The 16,892-nt window shown below is 45.9% G+C and overlaps 2 protein-coding genes across 5 annotated transcripts in view; one reads left to right on the top strand and one right to left on the bottom strand.

The window, feature by feature from the left end:
* Positions 1-16,892, top strand: part of Lamb3 (laminin subunit beta 3) — a 103,105-nt gene that overhangs the window by 23,035 nt on the left and 63,178 nt on the right. The window lies entirely within an intron of this gene.
* On the bottom strand, positions 5,968-6,975 carry G0s2 (G0/G1 switch 2). 2 transcript variants are annotated; one of them, XM_038348640.1, is made up of 2 exons: positions 6,816-6,975; positions 5,968-6,648 (listed from the first exon to the last, which is right to left on the bottom strand). In XM_038348640.1, exon 2 carries the CDS (start codon positions 6,615-6,617, stop codon positions 6,303-6,305), a length of 315 nt encoding a protein of 104 aa, XP_038204568.1. In that variant the 5' UTR covers positions 6,618-6,648; positions 6,816-6,975; the 3' UTR covers positions 5,968-6,302. The 2 variants fall into 2 exon arrangements, with proteins under 2 accessions (XP_038204568.1, XP_038204569.1); XM_038348641.1 differs by having other exon boundaries at positions 5,968-6,715; positions 6,816-6,936.

Genomic DNA, 16,892 nt, shown 5'->3' with positions numbered 1-16,892 from the left:
CAGTCAGTAAGCAGAAAGGCGAATTCTAGTGTCCTGCTGGCTTGCTTCTTTCTCCTCTATATTGTCCTGGACCCCAGTCCACCTCCGTTAACCAAGTCTCAAATTCCCTCAGAGACCAGTCTGGGATGTGCCTCTTGCTCTTGTGGTTGTAGGACTGATCTGTTGGGCTCGACTTCTCCTTGACTCTTTCCTGTTCAGTAGGAGATCTTTCTGGTTGGACTTTCTTTGGAACACCAGCCCCCAAATAATGAAATGGAGGCTTATTATTTATTATAAAAGCTTGGCTTTTAGCTTAGGCTTGTTCCCAACTAGCTTTTATAACTTAAAATTAGCCTGTCTCTATTAATCTATGTTCTGCCACATAGCTCTTTACCTCCCCTCCATTCTGTACTTCCGACTCTCTCCATGTCTTGCTGGCGAAATCTCCCATGCTGGATTCTAACCAGAGTTCCTTTCTCTTCTTGGAAGTCCCACCTAACCTCTCCTGCCTAGCTATTGACCATTCAGCTATTGGCCATTCAACTCTTTATTAAACCAATCAGGTGTCTTAGACAGGCAAAGTAAAACAGCAACATATCTTTACACAGTGTGATAAAATATTCTGCAGCATTTCCCCCTTTGTGTCTAAATAAAAAGGAAAGGTTTTTAACTCTACCACAATGAAGCTATAACAATAAGAATAATTATCAGGTAATAATTACATTTACAATTCAGTCCATTTGTATTTGACCAATTTGGAGAAATTACTCTAATCTCTCCTGTCTTGATGAGTCCAAAGATTTATACCCAAACCACTTTCTATTATAAACTTGTATTGCCCTTCTAAAAATATCTTTTTAGACCTTAAACATTTTTTAGATAAATAACTTCAGCTTTTATGCCTTTCAACCTTATCTTATTTACATCTCTTTTGTAAGTTTTTTTAAATTTGGAAACAGAGAAAATGGTATAACTAATCTCATCAGAGACCCAAGAAGGATATAATATTACCTGAGTAAACAGGAAGTGCAGAGCATGCAACTTCCAAAACTATAGAAATGACAGAGACAACTGACTGCTTGGAATATCACTTAAGCTGTCTCTGTAATGTTGCAACATCTATCTTTGTCCTATAGTCCTAGAATATCTGACAGACTTTTCTGGGGAGCAGGAATTTTGAAGAACTGTCCTATCTTGTCTTGGCAAAGTTCAGCAGTTCCCTTCTTTTGTCTTCTGCGTGTCCATTTTGGACAACATATTGTCAACAGTCAAGGCTAGGACAGTTTATGCCCACTGATTATCCTTGCCACAATGAAAGCACACTTCATATAGAGGTTCTTCAATGCCCATCATCTTGGAAGTAGATTGGTGCTGCCGGGGCAGACATGTCTCACTATTGTGAAAAACCTCATGTTATTAAAACATCTTAGATGCCATATTATGTAGCTCTCTGAAGGCTTTAAAGGTCATTTTTATATCTAAAATATGTCTGTTTAACCTTGAGAATATACCTAATATGACTACAAGTTTGATTATAGATGACTAACTACTAACCTACATTTCTTAATTATCCTAAGTAGTTTATAATAATAGCTCTAGAGCTTCACATTACATTGTTAAATGAACTGCATAGGTGCAACACCTTAAACAAGAGTAGAAACATATATACAGCTTGTTATAACAAAAATAACCTTAAATTTGTATCAATATACAAAAATCCATATCTATGTAAAAACTTGAGATTAGTAGCTGTCTTTTAGTTTAAAAGTAGATTTAGTAATTTACCCTTTTGTCCTATCATTCCCATGCTTCCCTTTGTTTTTCTCAGAAAGAGATCCCCAAGTCTAACATCCTTTGCTTAGTTTCCTCTCTGATCATAACCAATAACAATTTACAAGTAACCACCTCAAAAGACAAACATCTAAAAGCACCCACCCCACCTCTTGGGAACATGAACATCGTGTACTCTACAGTGCTTCCTGTTGTAAGGGGGTGATGACATCTTTGGGAGCCCTGGGGAAAATTGGAATAATGGTCAAGTCCTGGGAAAACTAGCTGTATCATTTGTCCATTCTCTGCGTAATGGGGAAGTTCAGGGCTTATCTGAAGTCCTGGTTAGAGTAGTCTGTGAGGCTAGACCATCTCAGCTAACAGTTTGGAAGTTGTTCTGGATGCAGATTTTTGAGGAACCTTCAGCAGAAGCAATCTGAGAGGCTGAATCACCTGAGTTACTTATCTTTATTGGCATTTGGTCCTTTTTTCCCCTTGAAAATGCACAAACTTGTAAAGATAACATGCCTGTATTAACAAGTATGGAATGTGTAGTGTTTAGTCAGCTAAAGGTGATTTTCTGGTTTATGTTTGAGCAGGTAAAAGGCATCTGTCAACTTTATAGGTCTGTTTGGGCTGCATAACCAGACTGTAATATAAATATCTATGCCACATGAAAGAACAGCATGCCATAAGAAGTCATAAGGACTAGAGCCAGCAAGACACCGCATGTCTCACCCATCTCATAACTGTTCCGTTGCAGAGGCATCAGCTTACACATCAGCTGTCTTCTAGCATTTTTCTTGATTTCTTCCTTTATGTCTGCAGCCAATATTTTCAGGAGGTCTCTTCCAAATAAATCTGGTCTTTGTTAATTTTGAAAGGAATCCATAGCTTTTTGTTTCCCATGGAAAGAAAGGCAAAACCTCTCCCCTAACGCAACACATTTCCTGACTTCCATTCTAAAGTTAAGACATTCTTAAAATATATAGTCTGGTTCCATTAAGTAGCCTTTTCCACAATCCGATATTTCTTAGCTGTCATTTCTTATTCAATAGCTTCTTAAAAATTCAAAGTTAGCAGAGTACTATACCGGTTCCAGAGGCCCTATGCATTTCCCATCTTTCTGAGCCTTATTCTTCTTATATTACTTACTCTTCCTTTAAAGACTTTACTCTTTTTAGACTATTTACTTTTTTATGACTATCTATGCTCATACTCTTGAGCACCTAAGCTTATCTCCAAGTGTGCTGTACCTATTTAGAAGTTTTTTCAGCCCAGGCCTCTTCTTCTTCTTCTTCTTCTTCTTCTTCTTCTTCTTCTTCTTCTTCTTCTTCTTCTTCTTCTTCTTCTTCTTCTTCTTCTTTTTTGGTTTTTCGAGACAGGGTTTCTCTGTAGCTTTGGAGCCTGTCCTGGAACTAGCTCTTGTAGACCAGGCTGGTCTTGAACTCACAGAGATCCGCCTGCCTCTGCCTCCCAAGTCCAGTGATTAAAGGCATGCGCCACCACCGCCCGGCCTGGATTTTTTTCTTTTGCATGTTTGCAGTATTTCTCTGATCACATGAGCCAAACCTTAAACTACTAGGCTACCTGCCACATGGCTCCACTTAACACCTGGCACTGGCGACTGGCTCTGCCCACCCCCTTGGGTCGGTGAGAGTGAGCCTCATTCCCTCGGGCCCTGGCTGGCAGCCACATTTACCCGCCCCAGCTCTGGGAAGTTACTGGGTTTATGCTGCCACAGGAATTTCTATAGAATCCCATTCTATCTAGTATTCACCATTTAAGTGTTCGGCTGCAAATCATGGCCTCTTAGAGGAGCCATGCCTCTGGACACCATGAGCAGTGGGTTCTGTGTCCAGGACTTTTCTCAGCTTTCCTAGACCCTATGTTTGATGGGCTGGGCCTCCACATTGGATACCAAATGGAGCATGTCTTTCTTGTCGGACTTTCTTTGGACCACCAGTCTGCCAAATAATGACACAGAGACTTATTATTAATTATAAAAAGCTAGGCCTTTAGCTTAGGCTTGTTTCCAACCAGCTCTTATAAATTGAATTGACCTGTTTCTATTCATCTACATTCTGCCATGTGGCTCTCTACCTGTCCTCCATTTTCTACTTCCCACTCCCTTTGTGTCTTGCTGGTGAAATCCCCTGTGCCAGATTCCAAACCAGAGTTCTTATCTCTTCCTGGAAGTCCTGCCTAACCTCTTCTGCCTCCCTATTGGCCATTCAGCTCTTTATTAAACCAACTGAGTGTCTTAGGCAGACAAAGTAAAGCAATGACATACCTTCACACAGTGTGATAAAATATCCAATAACTCTTTTCCATGCAGTTTGCTTCAGCGCCTGACTCCAGTCCTGTAAAATTTATTATTATTGTTGGTTATTATTAATCTTGACTCCGCTCTGTCAGTCCTGTCATCAACAGAACCAACAAAGATTCCTCTGTCATCTTTCCTAGGTTGATGCTTACACTGCCAAATAGAGTAAGACCAAGAAGAGTTTTTGTCTCTATGTGGAGTAAGGGACTTTTTCTGTTTGAGGAAGACATGGTCTCTCCCCTCAGGAAGGTAGGCTGTGAGGGTCATGATCTGCCCATGATGCAGTTGAGATGAAAGTCTGCTAGCACAGGTGGGCATGAGACTTATATTTCACAACTGCAAGATTCTGAGAGGCGAAAAGATTCCAGCAGCTCAGGCTAGCGGGCAGGGCATTGTGACGGAGAATCTGCAAGAGATGCTACATTGTAACCTGAATAAGTTAGTGTTATCTGTATGCTTGCCCGCTTGTGTTTTTATACATAGCCAGACCCTCTGAATAGACACATGACACAGCCTTCACACCAAAGAAACAGAGCACACAGTTTGATACATAATTTACTGATGGGCAGAAAAATTTGAAATTCTCAGAGGTATCTTCCTCAGAGAAATAGAGAATATGGGTGTGAGGAAATACTAGTATCAAAGGACAGAAGAGGAACCCGAGGGAAGCAGTGTCCATGCTGGGCAGCCCGCAGAGGCAGACAAGAGGTAGATAGAAACAGGTCACAGAGATGCTAGAACCATGCAGGTGTTTAGTGATGTAGGAACAGCAGGGTGTGAGGTTTGATGGGGGACCAGCCTGTGAGGCGATGTGGAAGAGGAGCTGGACAAGATGTTGAATGGTCAGAGGAGCAAGCAGTCTGCAGAGTCACTGGAAGAGTGATCGAAGGGCCGGATTGGCTGAGCTCCTGGGAGCTCTAAGCTCATTAAGGCTGGACTCTGTCTTAACACAGGGTCAAGTGTCTGGATTTGGAAACAGGAAGAACACTGGTGTCACTGAAACTTCTGACATGCCCCTTTCATTCGTTAATCACACCACATTCCCACTGCTCTTCTCCTGGGAATGACAAGCATAGATTTTAGGGAGAAATGATGGTTGTCAGAACCAAAAGCGCTGGGGAGTTTGGGTTTGCGCACCTAAATGGAATGGAGGTGTCTGTGTGTAAGGGTGGTTTGGGAGAGCAGAGAATCAGGGTGACATGCCCACATCTGGTCAGAGTAGGTGACATTGAAGATCCCGAGGGAGTGGTATCAGGCTGTCCTCTTGGCCCTGCATGGGTGGGGAGGGGTTACCTCTGGGGAGTCCCACAGTGTTACTAAGTTAGTTGTTGGCACACTATCAGCTCTGACTTCAGGGAGAGGACTCGGTTCTGTCACAAAGGCCTTTTCTGTTTCTAAGCTGTAACTTCTCACAGTGGTCAGAGACTACAGTTTCAGAGAACCTCTGCTCCCACCAGATAGGTGATTTCTCCACCCCCCATCCTCCCTCTCCCTTCTCTTCCCCTCTGTTCACTCTTTCTCCTTTCTTCTCTCTCATTTCTCTTTCTTCCAACTTCCTTCCCTCTCCTCCTCCAGTCTTTTTTCCTCCCCCCACCCTGCTCTTTCCTCTCCTCTCCTCCCCTCTTGAATAGTTAAGCAGAGAGATCGGTCACAGGAATCGCTTGTACAAAGGAGTAAAAGACAAATCACTTTTTCTTTATCCTAGAAATTCAGTGGTTATCTCTCACTTATTCTAGGTCAGAAATTTATTGATCTAGTGATCCTAAACTGCTAACACCTGTAGGACTTTTGATAGTTTCACTCTTCTGTGGGTAGAGCTGTGGCAGGCAGCATGTGTGAAGCAGAGCTATTCACAGCTCTGGGCGAGAAGGTCGCCACACCTCCCAGGAGTTAGTATAAATTTTTTTATTTCAAAATGAAAAACGGTAGTCATCGTAATAATAATAATAACAACAACAATAAAAATAACAGTATAAAAAGCTCATCTCCTTCCCTAATGCAAAATGATAGCTCCTTGATCGCCCCCACAACCTTGGACAAATCACAGTACATGCTACATAGCAGCAAAAGTCAATCCCAGACCCCTCGGGTGATCTGTGCTGGGTCAGTTCTGGATTCGGTGGCTTCTGGGAACAGCGTGTTACTCTGCTCTCTCCCACCGGAGTCATGGTCTCTCTATGTCTCTTCTCTGTCTTTGTCTTGCTCCCTCCTCTGCCAGTCACCAGCCTTAGGAGGCGTGCTGCCTGAGGGACAGGACCCGGCTGCTCAGGGTCGCTGCCTCCTGTGCCTTGCTTCTGCCCGGCAGAGCCTGCTTGTGGAGGGACTGTTGCTCGCAAGCTTCCCTCAGCTCCGTCACTGCTGCCTCCTGGTCGCGCAGACGACTGGCCGCTGTGAAGGGGCTGCACACGGTCTCCACCAGGCCGAGTACCACACCAAAGAGAGCCAGCACGCTGCCCAGCACGTACAGCTTTACCAGCTTCCCGCGGGACTTCTGCGCCATCACCTCCTTGGCCAGAGGGATCAGATCCTGCACACTCTCCATCTGGGCTCCTCTGTGCTGTGGGTGGCGGGGCCTGCCGAAGTAGCAGAGAAGAGGGTGCTTGAGCCTTCGAGAGGGAGACAGCAACAAAGGAGGGGACCCTGAAGCCGGAGAGGGGGTGGGGTTAGTCGGAGGGAGATGGCAGCTGGGAAGAGAACCTGCGGTCTCTCGCCCTTACTTGGTTCTCCCTAGGAGGCTCACCTAGGGTGCAGTGAGAGCCGAGACAGCACTTGCTGGCGGTGGTCGGGAGTAGGTGCGTCAGGCTCTCCTTAGCGTCTTTCTTCCCGCGGCCACTGCTCTTTGGGATAGACACTCTGCAGCTGCAGCGCTCAGAGTCCTGAGCCCTTTTATCTTTAGCCTGGGATCCGCCTCCTGGCTCGTTGACCTGGGCCCCAGTCTGCAACCGCCAGGAAAAGAAAGGGGAGGAGAAAGGAGAACGGGTAGCGCAGCAGGGGACCCGGGGCGGGGAGGTGGCCACGAGCGGTGCACGCCCCTGCCATGTGCACCCTGAGACCCTAGACCGCGGGTGCTGCAGAGGCTGAGAGCCCAAGGCAGTACTTCACCGTGTAGCCAAGGAAGAGAACCCACACCAAGAGGTGATGGATGTCATGCTTCCCTGACAGGACACACTTTCTTTTTTCATGCCTACGGTGCCCAACTCCTGTAGTCCCAGAGGAACCCGAAAAAGACCCTAATGAGAAAATCTGAAGTTCTACATAGTTGAAAGTTTTCATTTTCAAGCAGAAGGGTCTCTCTCCTATCAGGTATAGGTGGGAAGGGGAGCGGGCAAAAGCAAGCAAGCAAACTAAACAACAATAAAAAACAAGGCTTCTCTCATGGTTGGTGAGTTTTTACTAAAACGTGGGGACATTACTAGTCACCTAATAGAGAGAGAGAGAGAGAGAGAGAGAGAGAGAGAGAGAGAGAGAGAGAGAGAGAGAGAGAATTAGTCTCTGTCTATAAGGTGCTTCCATCAGTATTTCTGTGTAACAGGGAACAGCCATTAAATCCAAAGCACAGGCCTGTAATCAAGGCTACTGAGGCAGGGGGATGGAAAATCCAAGATTAGCCTGGGTAAGTTCCTGAGACCCTGTGTCAAAAATAAAAATTAAAGAGGACTGTAGATACGGTTCTGTGATAGAGTGCTCGCCTAGCATGTGTTAGGCTGTGTGAATCATATATATTTATAACACACACACAGACACACACACACACACACACACACACACACACACACACACACACACACACACACACACACACTCTTCTCTTCTCCATTCACTTAAGAAGAAGGCCTGTGGTAAAACTGGTCAGCAATGGAAATGCTCCATCCTCTTGCAATGCTTCTATGCCACCCTGCCCAGGTTTGGGAAAGTGTTTTGTAGACCCTGGACTGAGGGTCCAGGATGGAGAATACTCTTCTTAGAAGCTGGTTAGTTTGAGATAAGACACGATCCCCTCAGTGGGGGTGGCTCTAATTTAGCTCTGGCTATTGGTGTACCTGTGTTAGCAAAGTAGGAGTAAAGGAGAGGCAGGTAGGCCAAAGGGCTTGAAGCAGGGGGTGGGGTGGAGAGGAAGGGGAACCAGCTGGCCAGAAAATTGCAAAGGTCACTGACGCAATCTTACAACAGTCTGCTTAACCTTCCCTGTTGGCAGAGGGGAGAGGGTGCCATTCTTAGGGGTTCGAGGTCATTGTCCAGACTCAGAAGGCAGCATTACTGACACCCCCCTTTGGTCTGCTACTAGTCCTTCGGGACTTGTCAAAGGTGGGAATTGGCCAAGGTCATGAAAGTTTGGAAATTAAAGTTCACACTTTAGTTGATACATAAGTGGTCAAGGTAACCACAGGCCAAATGGGGATTATCCTTGGAGAAACATGACTTGGCTTACTATTCTTTTAAACTTGTTGAGCCGGAAAGCCCTGTAAGGAGGATTCGAGCCAAGTTTAACTTCAGTCTTGGCATTGTTCTTAAATCTTCCTGATAATTTTGGAGCACTCCTAGTAGCTGGCGGTAGTAACTGTGGAGCTTCCCCAATGACCAAGAGGGTTCCAGACACAGTGGCTTCTGGGAAAGAATATGATGTATACCTTGATAGGAGAGTACCAGCTTGGCTTCCCCTCGGAAGGTGAGTCAGCCCAGTTTCTGACCCAAAACCCCAAAACTGACTGGGCAGCACGTATTTCCCGTGTTTCTGCAATTTAGACCTCATACACAATCTGCCTCAGCCACAAAGCCGTAAGTCAGCTGGGGTTCCCCTTCTCCAGGGCTCTGTCAGATCAGCGTCTTTTTTCCCTCTAAAATAACCTGACCTTGACCCCTGACTCCGCTAGCTTGCTCTAGAGCCTAGGCAGCACGGCACACAGATTGGGGTCACTGGTGGATTTGGTGGTGCCTGTTAAGGGAACATCAGGGGCTGAAGCAGATCACAGGGGCAGAAAGATAAAGGATCTAGAGTCAGTCATGTCCAGAGGTTTTTCAGCACAACTCTGTCTGCTGGAGAATGACCCCTTGGCTTTCAGATGGGAGATGAGGAGGTTAGGGAGGGCTTGGGAATGAAACACACAGCTTGACTTGGCTGATATCAGTTTTAGAAGGACAGGTCTCTGCTTCATTTGGGTCAGACACAGGTTACAGTTTAAGATCAAACCCAGCCACAAGGTGACCAACCTTCTGTTTGACTGAGGGTTGCTGAGGGCTTCCCATGTTGAAGCTGAGACAGTCCTGAGCAGGAAGGACAGCTATCCCCCTTTTTGTGTTAGTCCATTTTCTGTTACTGATATGTAGTACAGTGTGGGTCAATTTAGCTCATGGTGCTGGAGCTCCAAGGTCAAGGATCACTTGATCCTTTTTCTGCGGTAGATTATGGATAAAATAAAAGGTGTGAGTGTGCATCTGTGTCTCTACTGTTTATAAAGCTTGTCTAACCGTAATCACTTCTTTTTTTTTTTTTGGTTTTTCGAGACAGGGTTTCTCTGTGGCTTTGGAGCCTGTCCTGGAACTAGCTCTTGTAGACCAGGCTGGCCTCGAACTCACAGAGATCCACCTGCCTCTGCCTCCCGAGTGCTGGGATTAAAGGCGTGCGCCACCACCACCCGGCCTGTAATCACTTCTTTAAACACTACATTCCCTTAATCTCTCAAATGGAGGTTACACTTCAACACTTAGAGTCCCGGGTGTAAGGACTAAAACCTTACAGTCTACCCCGTTATTCAGTTATTATCCTTTCTAGGGATGCTAGGAGAGGCAGTTTAAATTTTACCTAAATTTTATTTTATTTTTCAAGCCCTTTTCTCGATACACTGAAAGATCAGTAGCATCTGGTGAGGGAAAACCCACAAAGGGGCAGCGTCTCATTCAAGGGCGAGCTGAGAGTTCCCACAGCCCTGCTTCCCCTGCAGAGGCAGGGGACAGCAGGCTCACAGAGAACTGTTGAGTTGTGATTGCTCTTGTCGCCATTACCCTTATTTCCCACCTGCTTGCTACTTACACAAAACCACTGTCCGCCCTGGGATTCCAGAAGCCTGGAGGAAGCGGATTGTCGGTGGACATAGTACTGAGCTATCTTTGTACTTTACACCCAACTTAAAAACCTTTGTACTCCTCAGTCCCACCCCACTCCTGTGTGTGTGTGTGTGTGTATACATGTGTGTGTATGGGGGGGATTGCATGTATGTGGAGGCCAGAAGTCAACCTTGGGTGACATTCTTTGGGATACTGTCCACCTTGTTTCTTTGAGAAAGGGTCTCTTATTAGCCTGGAATCCACCAATTCTACCAGACAAGCTGGCTGGCTAGTCAGCTCCAGAGACCCACTTATCACCCCAGTGCTGAGATTATGCACTACCACACCTGGCTGCCTCCTCCTCTTCTCCTTCTTCCTCCTCCTCTCTCCCCTCTTCCCCCTCCACCTTCTCCTCTCCCCCTCTTTCCCCTCCTCCTCTTCCTCCTCCTCTTCCTTTTCCTCCTCCTCTTTTTCTTAGCAGAGCCAATTTCAAGTACGCGCTTTCAAATCAAGCGCTTTATCAACTAAACTGTCTCTCCAGCTCTCCTTAATGACATCATCATTTCATATCAGTTTCAGAGGGAGGGCTTCCTGGCACTCAAGCCTCAGTGGATAATTTAGGGCTTGTTTTGCTACATTGGGATTGAACACAGGTTTCTGTGTATGCTGGACGTGTGCCTTGCTACTAACCCACAGCCCCAGATAGGCAATTTTTGAATGTATGCTTCTGGCCTTTATCTCCTCTGTGTCTGCTCGTTAGAGTTGTGCCATTCGGACACCTCCATGTGGATTCCATGGAGCTGTTACTTAGCACGCTTGATCTGACACGCTCACCTTCCTGCACTCTTCCAAACCCAGCCCATTCTCAGAATCCATATTCCCAGCAGATGTACTTCCACTTACTGCTTCTTTGGCTTTAGATCCCATGTCAATTCCTTGGCAGGGCCTTCCGAAGCACACCATCTCGCAAGACCCGCTCAGTGCCTTTGCTTGTTGGGTTGAAAGAACTGTCATTTAAATTTTGCATTGTCTTCCACTCCCACTGGGGGACACATTTCATGAGGGCTAGAACTCTGCTTTGCTCTTCAGTGCTTGGCACAACCTTTAGCACACAGTAGGTCCTTAGTAGGTAAATGTGGGTTTAATGACTAGATTATGAAACTCAGCAAGGAGAGCCCTATACTCATTAGGTTCACACACAGTCAGACGTTTGGTCAATACTCACAAAAAGCATCTGGGTTTGGGGAGAGAGAGCTTTTGCCACTAATTCCATCTAAACCATGCCAAACATGATCACTGAATGAATAATTTCCCCAAACACTCATTTTTTATTTTTGTTGCCTGATTTTTTAAAAATATTTCTTACAGTTTATTTAACTTTAGTTTATGAAATGTCAAATCCCCTGGAACTGGATCTTCAGACAGTTGTGAGCTGCCATGTGGGTGTTGGGAATTGAACCTGGGTCCTCTGGAAGAGCAGTCAGTGCTCTTAACCACTGAGCCATCTCTCCAGCCCTTTTGTTGCCTGATTAAAGTGTGAACTAGTGAACCCCTCGCTTCTGCGTGCTGATTTTGCATATCCTGATATTCTCTGTATTCAGAACCTCTTAGATGTGGTCTTCCTGCTGGTCTGATGTCACCTCTTGTTCTCCTCCCCCCTGTAAGACCCCTGTGCTCCCCATAGAGAGCTGAGAGAGGTTTCAGGACACAGTCTGTTGTCTGTGCTTCTGCGGTCAGGCCTGCCCTCTCTCACTCTTCTCAGACTGCCTGGTGCTTTCTTTTTGAGAAGCTAGGGTCCTTCTACTCTGCCTTCCCTCTTGAGCTCCTAGAAGCCACCCATTCCCTGCCAGCACATTGTGCTCCATCCTTTCTGTGAATCTTAGCTGCCCACATGGCTCCAGCTGCAGAGCTTGGCACTAGAACACACACTCATTCATACAGTGCTCTCATTGTCTGTTTCTTGTCATTTTTGCCACCCTTCCGCATATAGAACCAGACCTTTGTACTTTCATGGTGTGAACCTATAGCAGGGGCCCAACCAGTATTAATTACATTGATTTAAAAGCCAGGACTGGAATAGATTGCAAACTGACCTGTTAGACCCTCTTGGAAGGTTATTTTAGGCTCAGTGGCCCATCCTTGGCTTACAGCCTCGGGGTTGAAATTGCCCAAGAGCTGGCAGTTTGCCTTGGCTCCCTCAACTCTGGCCTCCTCACCTTTCACTTCCATCCCCAGCTTACTGTCCAGCGTCCAGTTCACTGGATTGCTCTGGGGCGCCCTTCCAGCCTGCCTCTTGGACTCTTCCCTGAGGACATACAAGGCACTGAACTTCAGTTCCTCATGGTTTGAGTCAAACAGAGCCACCAGCTGCTAGAGCAGGCAGGCTATTCTGGGACCCACACTCTGCTCAGGATTCCTTGGCCTCTGCTGTCAGCAGAGTTTGAATGGCAATAGGTAACTTTACAAGTCTGATTCAGGTCAGAAAACTCCCCTAAGCTTCAGCGGGAGTTAGGTGTAAGAGTATGGGATCTAGCCTGGCGGTGGTGGCACACACCTTTAATCCCAGCACTCGGGAGGCAGAGGCAGGCGGATCTCTGAGTTCAAGGCCAGCCTGGTCTACAAGAGCTAGTTCCAGGACAGGCTCTGGAAACTACAGGGAAACCCTGTCTCGAAAAACCAAAAAAAAAAAAAAAAGTATGGGATCTGGGTTGAGCAGACTTGGGCTCATTCAAGTCCCGCCTTTTCCGCTCACTGAAGTCTGACTTTGGACAAGTGACTGAGCTTCACTGACTTCTGTTTTCTTGTCTTCAAAGTGAGAGTGAAGATAATGCCTGTTAAGAGGAGTGCGGTGAGGGTTGAAAGAGCTGGAGGGCTTGCTCTAAGAAGCAATCTGTGCCCTAGAGACATTGGCTGAAGCCATTCATATATCCAACACCGCCTTATGTGTAGTTACAGGAAACAAGAGACAGACGGCTCTCGCTCTCCAGAAGTTCACAGTCCAGCAGAGGACAAGGACATGCGCCCAAGTCCTACGATACACTGGACAGCACGATGCAGCAGTGCATGACAGGGAGGCAAACAAATGGAGAATAGATCCCTTCAGTAATCAAAGAAGGCATAGGATGAACGATCTCTGAGCAGCTTAGGTTGTCAAAGCCTGGACAGGCACTCATCCGGTGATGCTGGAGGGAGGGGGTAGAATTTGAGGCTGGGGGTCACATTGAAAGGACTACACATGAAAGGGGGAAGGGTGGGAAAGTGTGGTGTAGTCAATGATCAGTCCAGAGCAGTTAGGCAAGAGTAGCTACGGCACAGAGAAAGGGCTTTGGAAATTCCAGGAACTGAGACAGAAATCGTGGGCAGTAACCAGATAAAGAACAGGTCATGCACAGAGTTACCTATGTGGGCCATGTGTCACACACAGGAAACGTGAGGCACGCTTAGCCCAGAAACACCATTTCCTTGGCCTCTGTGCTACATGTTCTCCTGCTTTTCTCAAAGCCTGTAGCTCAAGCTTCCTTTCCATCCATTGTATCATTATCAGAATCTCCCAGGGCTCGGCCTGGAGCCTCTCCTGATGACTTATTTATGTTTATTTTGTGTGTATGGTTATTTTCTCTGCATTTGTGTCCTTGTTCCATGTGCATACAGTGCCCACAGAGGCCAGGAGAAGGTGTCAACACCCAGAGTCACAGATGGATGTGAAGCACCAAGTGGTTGCTAGGAACCAAACCTGGGTTCTCTGCAAGAGCATCGAGTGCTCTTAACTAGTGAAATGTCTCTCAAGATCAGATTGTTATATGGGACAACTGGTTTCGGGAAAAGGAAGTCACCCAGATGGACTAGATTTGTCAGGTGTGTCCCTCAGTAGGATCTGGTCTTCCTGAAGAAGAGAATCAAAGGCCAAAGGATTCCAAGTGACATGGCGACTCACTTCTAGCTCTGGAGATGGAGGGGGCAGTATGGACCCAGCTAGCAGCTAGTAAGGAACTGGTTGTCTGTCTGTAGCCACATGAGCACAGCAGAAGACGGTCCATTCCAGAGGCGACTCAGCACAACCCCTGGGGTCATCTCTGTGAGACCTGAGCTGCTGTGGCCAGACTTCTGTCCCACAGGAGGGAGAGCCTTAAACACGTCAGAGTTCGAAACTGCAGAGTCTGTGGCCATTTGCTGTGTGACAGCAGAACAGAATCCAGGCAGAAAAGTGGAGGAATTATCAATTCCAAGCCTGATAAAGACTGACCAGGGAAATGATCGGATGGTGAGAACCTAGCTCACACTGGTCACTGACCAGGAAAATGATCAGATGGCGAGAGCCTGGCTCGGACTGGTCAAGTACTTCCTTGTGCCTGACACTCATTCTCTTGCTTGTACTTCCTGTAGCTCCACCTCGGGGAGGCAGACATTGCTGCAATTCAATGCACACTCTGTGCAAACTTGCACTTGAGCGGTTCACATCCATCCCCCAACCAGGTTGCCTATTGTTAGACTTAAGTCCACAAAATCTTTTCTTTTTTTTCTCTTTTCTTTCTTTTTTTTTCCTTTTTAAGGCAGTGTCTCCTGTAGCTCAGACTGGTCTTGAACTCTCTACACAGCTGAGGATGATTGCAAACACCTGATCTCCAGGCTTTCACTTCCCAAATGCTGGGGTTATATGTGTATTCTAGAACCCAGAAAAACTACATGCTAGTCATGATTCAATATGTCCCAAAGTCAGTCACTTTGACTTCTCTCTAAAAACACTTTTGCCCACACTTTCTTCCTTCTTCCCCAGATGACTACGTCCTTTTCTTTCTTATTATGTGATGTACTCTAAGAATCTGACAGGAGCTACTTCATCTCCTAGCCCTGAAATCAGCTGCACCAGGATCCATGTATCTACCCTTCTCTCTTGCCGACATGGAGGAAGTCTCTACACCATATAGCTCAGCCCTCTTTCTCAACGTTGTCCATTTTCTTGAGGTTTTGGAGTCCATGAATTGAGTTAGGATGTTTTGGGCCACAGTTAGGAAAACCCGATTAAATTGGGTTAAATGGTAAGAAAAATATATTAACTATGGATTCTAGGATTGGCTACTTTAATAGTGTGACCTTCTCAAGACTTTAGGTCCTTTCCTGTGTTTGTACTATCAGCTCACCACAGCCTAGCTCTCAACACCCCAACACAGTGCAATAATTTCAAACATCACACTCAAGATGACAGTGTCCAATAAAAGAAGAGAGATGGTTCTATATCAACAAGGAAGCCCTTCCTTGTTGTGGAACGATACTCTTGTACACTGCAAAGATTTGTCACTTGTATTGGTTTAATAAAACACTGATTGGCCAGTAGCTAGGCAGGAAGTACAGACAGGACAACAAGACTAAGAGAATTCTAAGAAGAAGAAAGGCAGAGATGCAGTCACCAGTCAGATGCCAAGTAAGCAAGATGAGAAAGCTTCACTGAGAAAAGGTACCAAGCCACATGGCTAAACATAGACAAGAATTATGGGTTAATTTTAGTTGTAAGAGCTAGTTAGTAATAAGCCTGAGCTAATGAGTAAAAGTTTATAATTAATATAAGCCTCTGTGTATTTCTTTGCAACTGAATGGCTGAGGGACAGGGTGGGACAGAAACTTCTGTCTACACTGCCTATGTGGGCTAAAAGTTGGAGGATGAGGGCTCTCACACTGGGTATCAAGAAACCACCTCTCCTATGGCCACACACTTGTCATTTTCTCCCTATTAGACTATTACGTCTTTGCACCAGCACACAGACACTCTAATAAAATCATCTGTGTGGCTGGGACATAGCCGAGGGCATGTGCTTGTGTGCTTATCACAAATGAAGCTCTGGACTTGATCTCCAGCACTGAAAAACAAGGAATAAACATATACACCTCTCAAAACCCAAACCTCTTATTTCCCAATCTTATTTTTTCCCCTTGTCAGCCATTGGCTATCAACCTTGTGAGTATATTAGGATCACTTAGGGAGCTTTGTAAAAGCTATTTTTAAAATTCTAAATTCTGTGCATGTGTCTATGTTTGGGTATGTGCACGTGAGCGAGATGCCTAAGGGACCAGAAGAAGGTGTGGATCCCTTGAGCTAGAGTTACAAGTGATTGTGAACCACCTCTGCCCAGCATAGGTGCCGGGGGTTAAGCTCAGGGACTCTGCAGGAACTGTGAGAGCTCTTCTCTGCTGAATGTGTCTGTCTTCCTCCTCCTACTTTCCCTTTAGACCCCTTGCTCTCACTTTATCATTTCTGAGGAGTTTCTAAAACTCCTGAAGCTGGACCCAGACCCTTAAATCAGAAAGCTCTCTGGGAGGAGAATCTCTGACATCAGTGACTTTTAAACCTTGGCTGGTGGTTTTAACATGTGGCCAAGGCTGGAAGGTCCTGCCCTTCATGTTGGAAAAAGCCAGGGTTGTCCCATTTCCTCCCCCTTCCTTCTATATTCTTGCCCTAGGGTAGTAGTTTTCAGCCCTGTCTTCCTTCATAAGCAGTCATCATCCCAGCTTTCCAAAAGCAACTGACTGAATATCTGGGCGATTTTAGCATCGTCCCAGAACTGTGAACCAATGCTAGGCTACTTCTTATTGCTCACTTAGTGTTTGATATAGAAGTGTCTTAAGCCATAACTGCTCCACTTCTGTGATGTCTAGTAAGGTTACCACTAGCTACCTGTGGCTATCAAACACTCAGAATGTGGCCAAATTAATTAGTTTTACTTATTCTAATTTATATTAGGTAACCCCAAATACATGTGTAGTAACTGCCGGATGGGCAAAC

The sequence above is a fragment of the Arvicola amphibius genome, chromosome 12 (genome assembly GCF_903992535.2).
Source record: "Arvicola amphibius chromosome 12, mArvAmp1.2, whole genome shotgun sequence".
Taxonomy (NCBI): Eukaryota; Metazoa; Chordata; class Mammalia; order Rodentia; family Cricetidae; genus Arvicola; species Arvicola amphibius.
Note: the sequence above shows the minus strand (reverse complement) of the source record. Positions and strands in the feature narration are given on the sequence as shown.

Coding starts and splice junctions, on each gene's coding strand:
- G0s2 (XM_038348640.1), bottom strand. CDS start 6,617: ATGGAGAGTGTGCAGGATCTGATCCCTCTGGCCAAGGAGGTGATGGCG.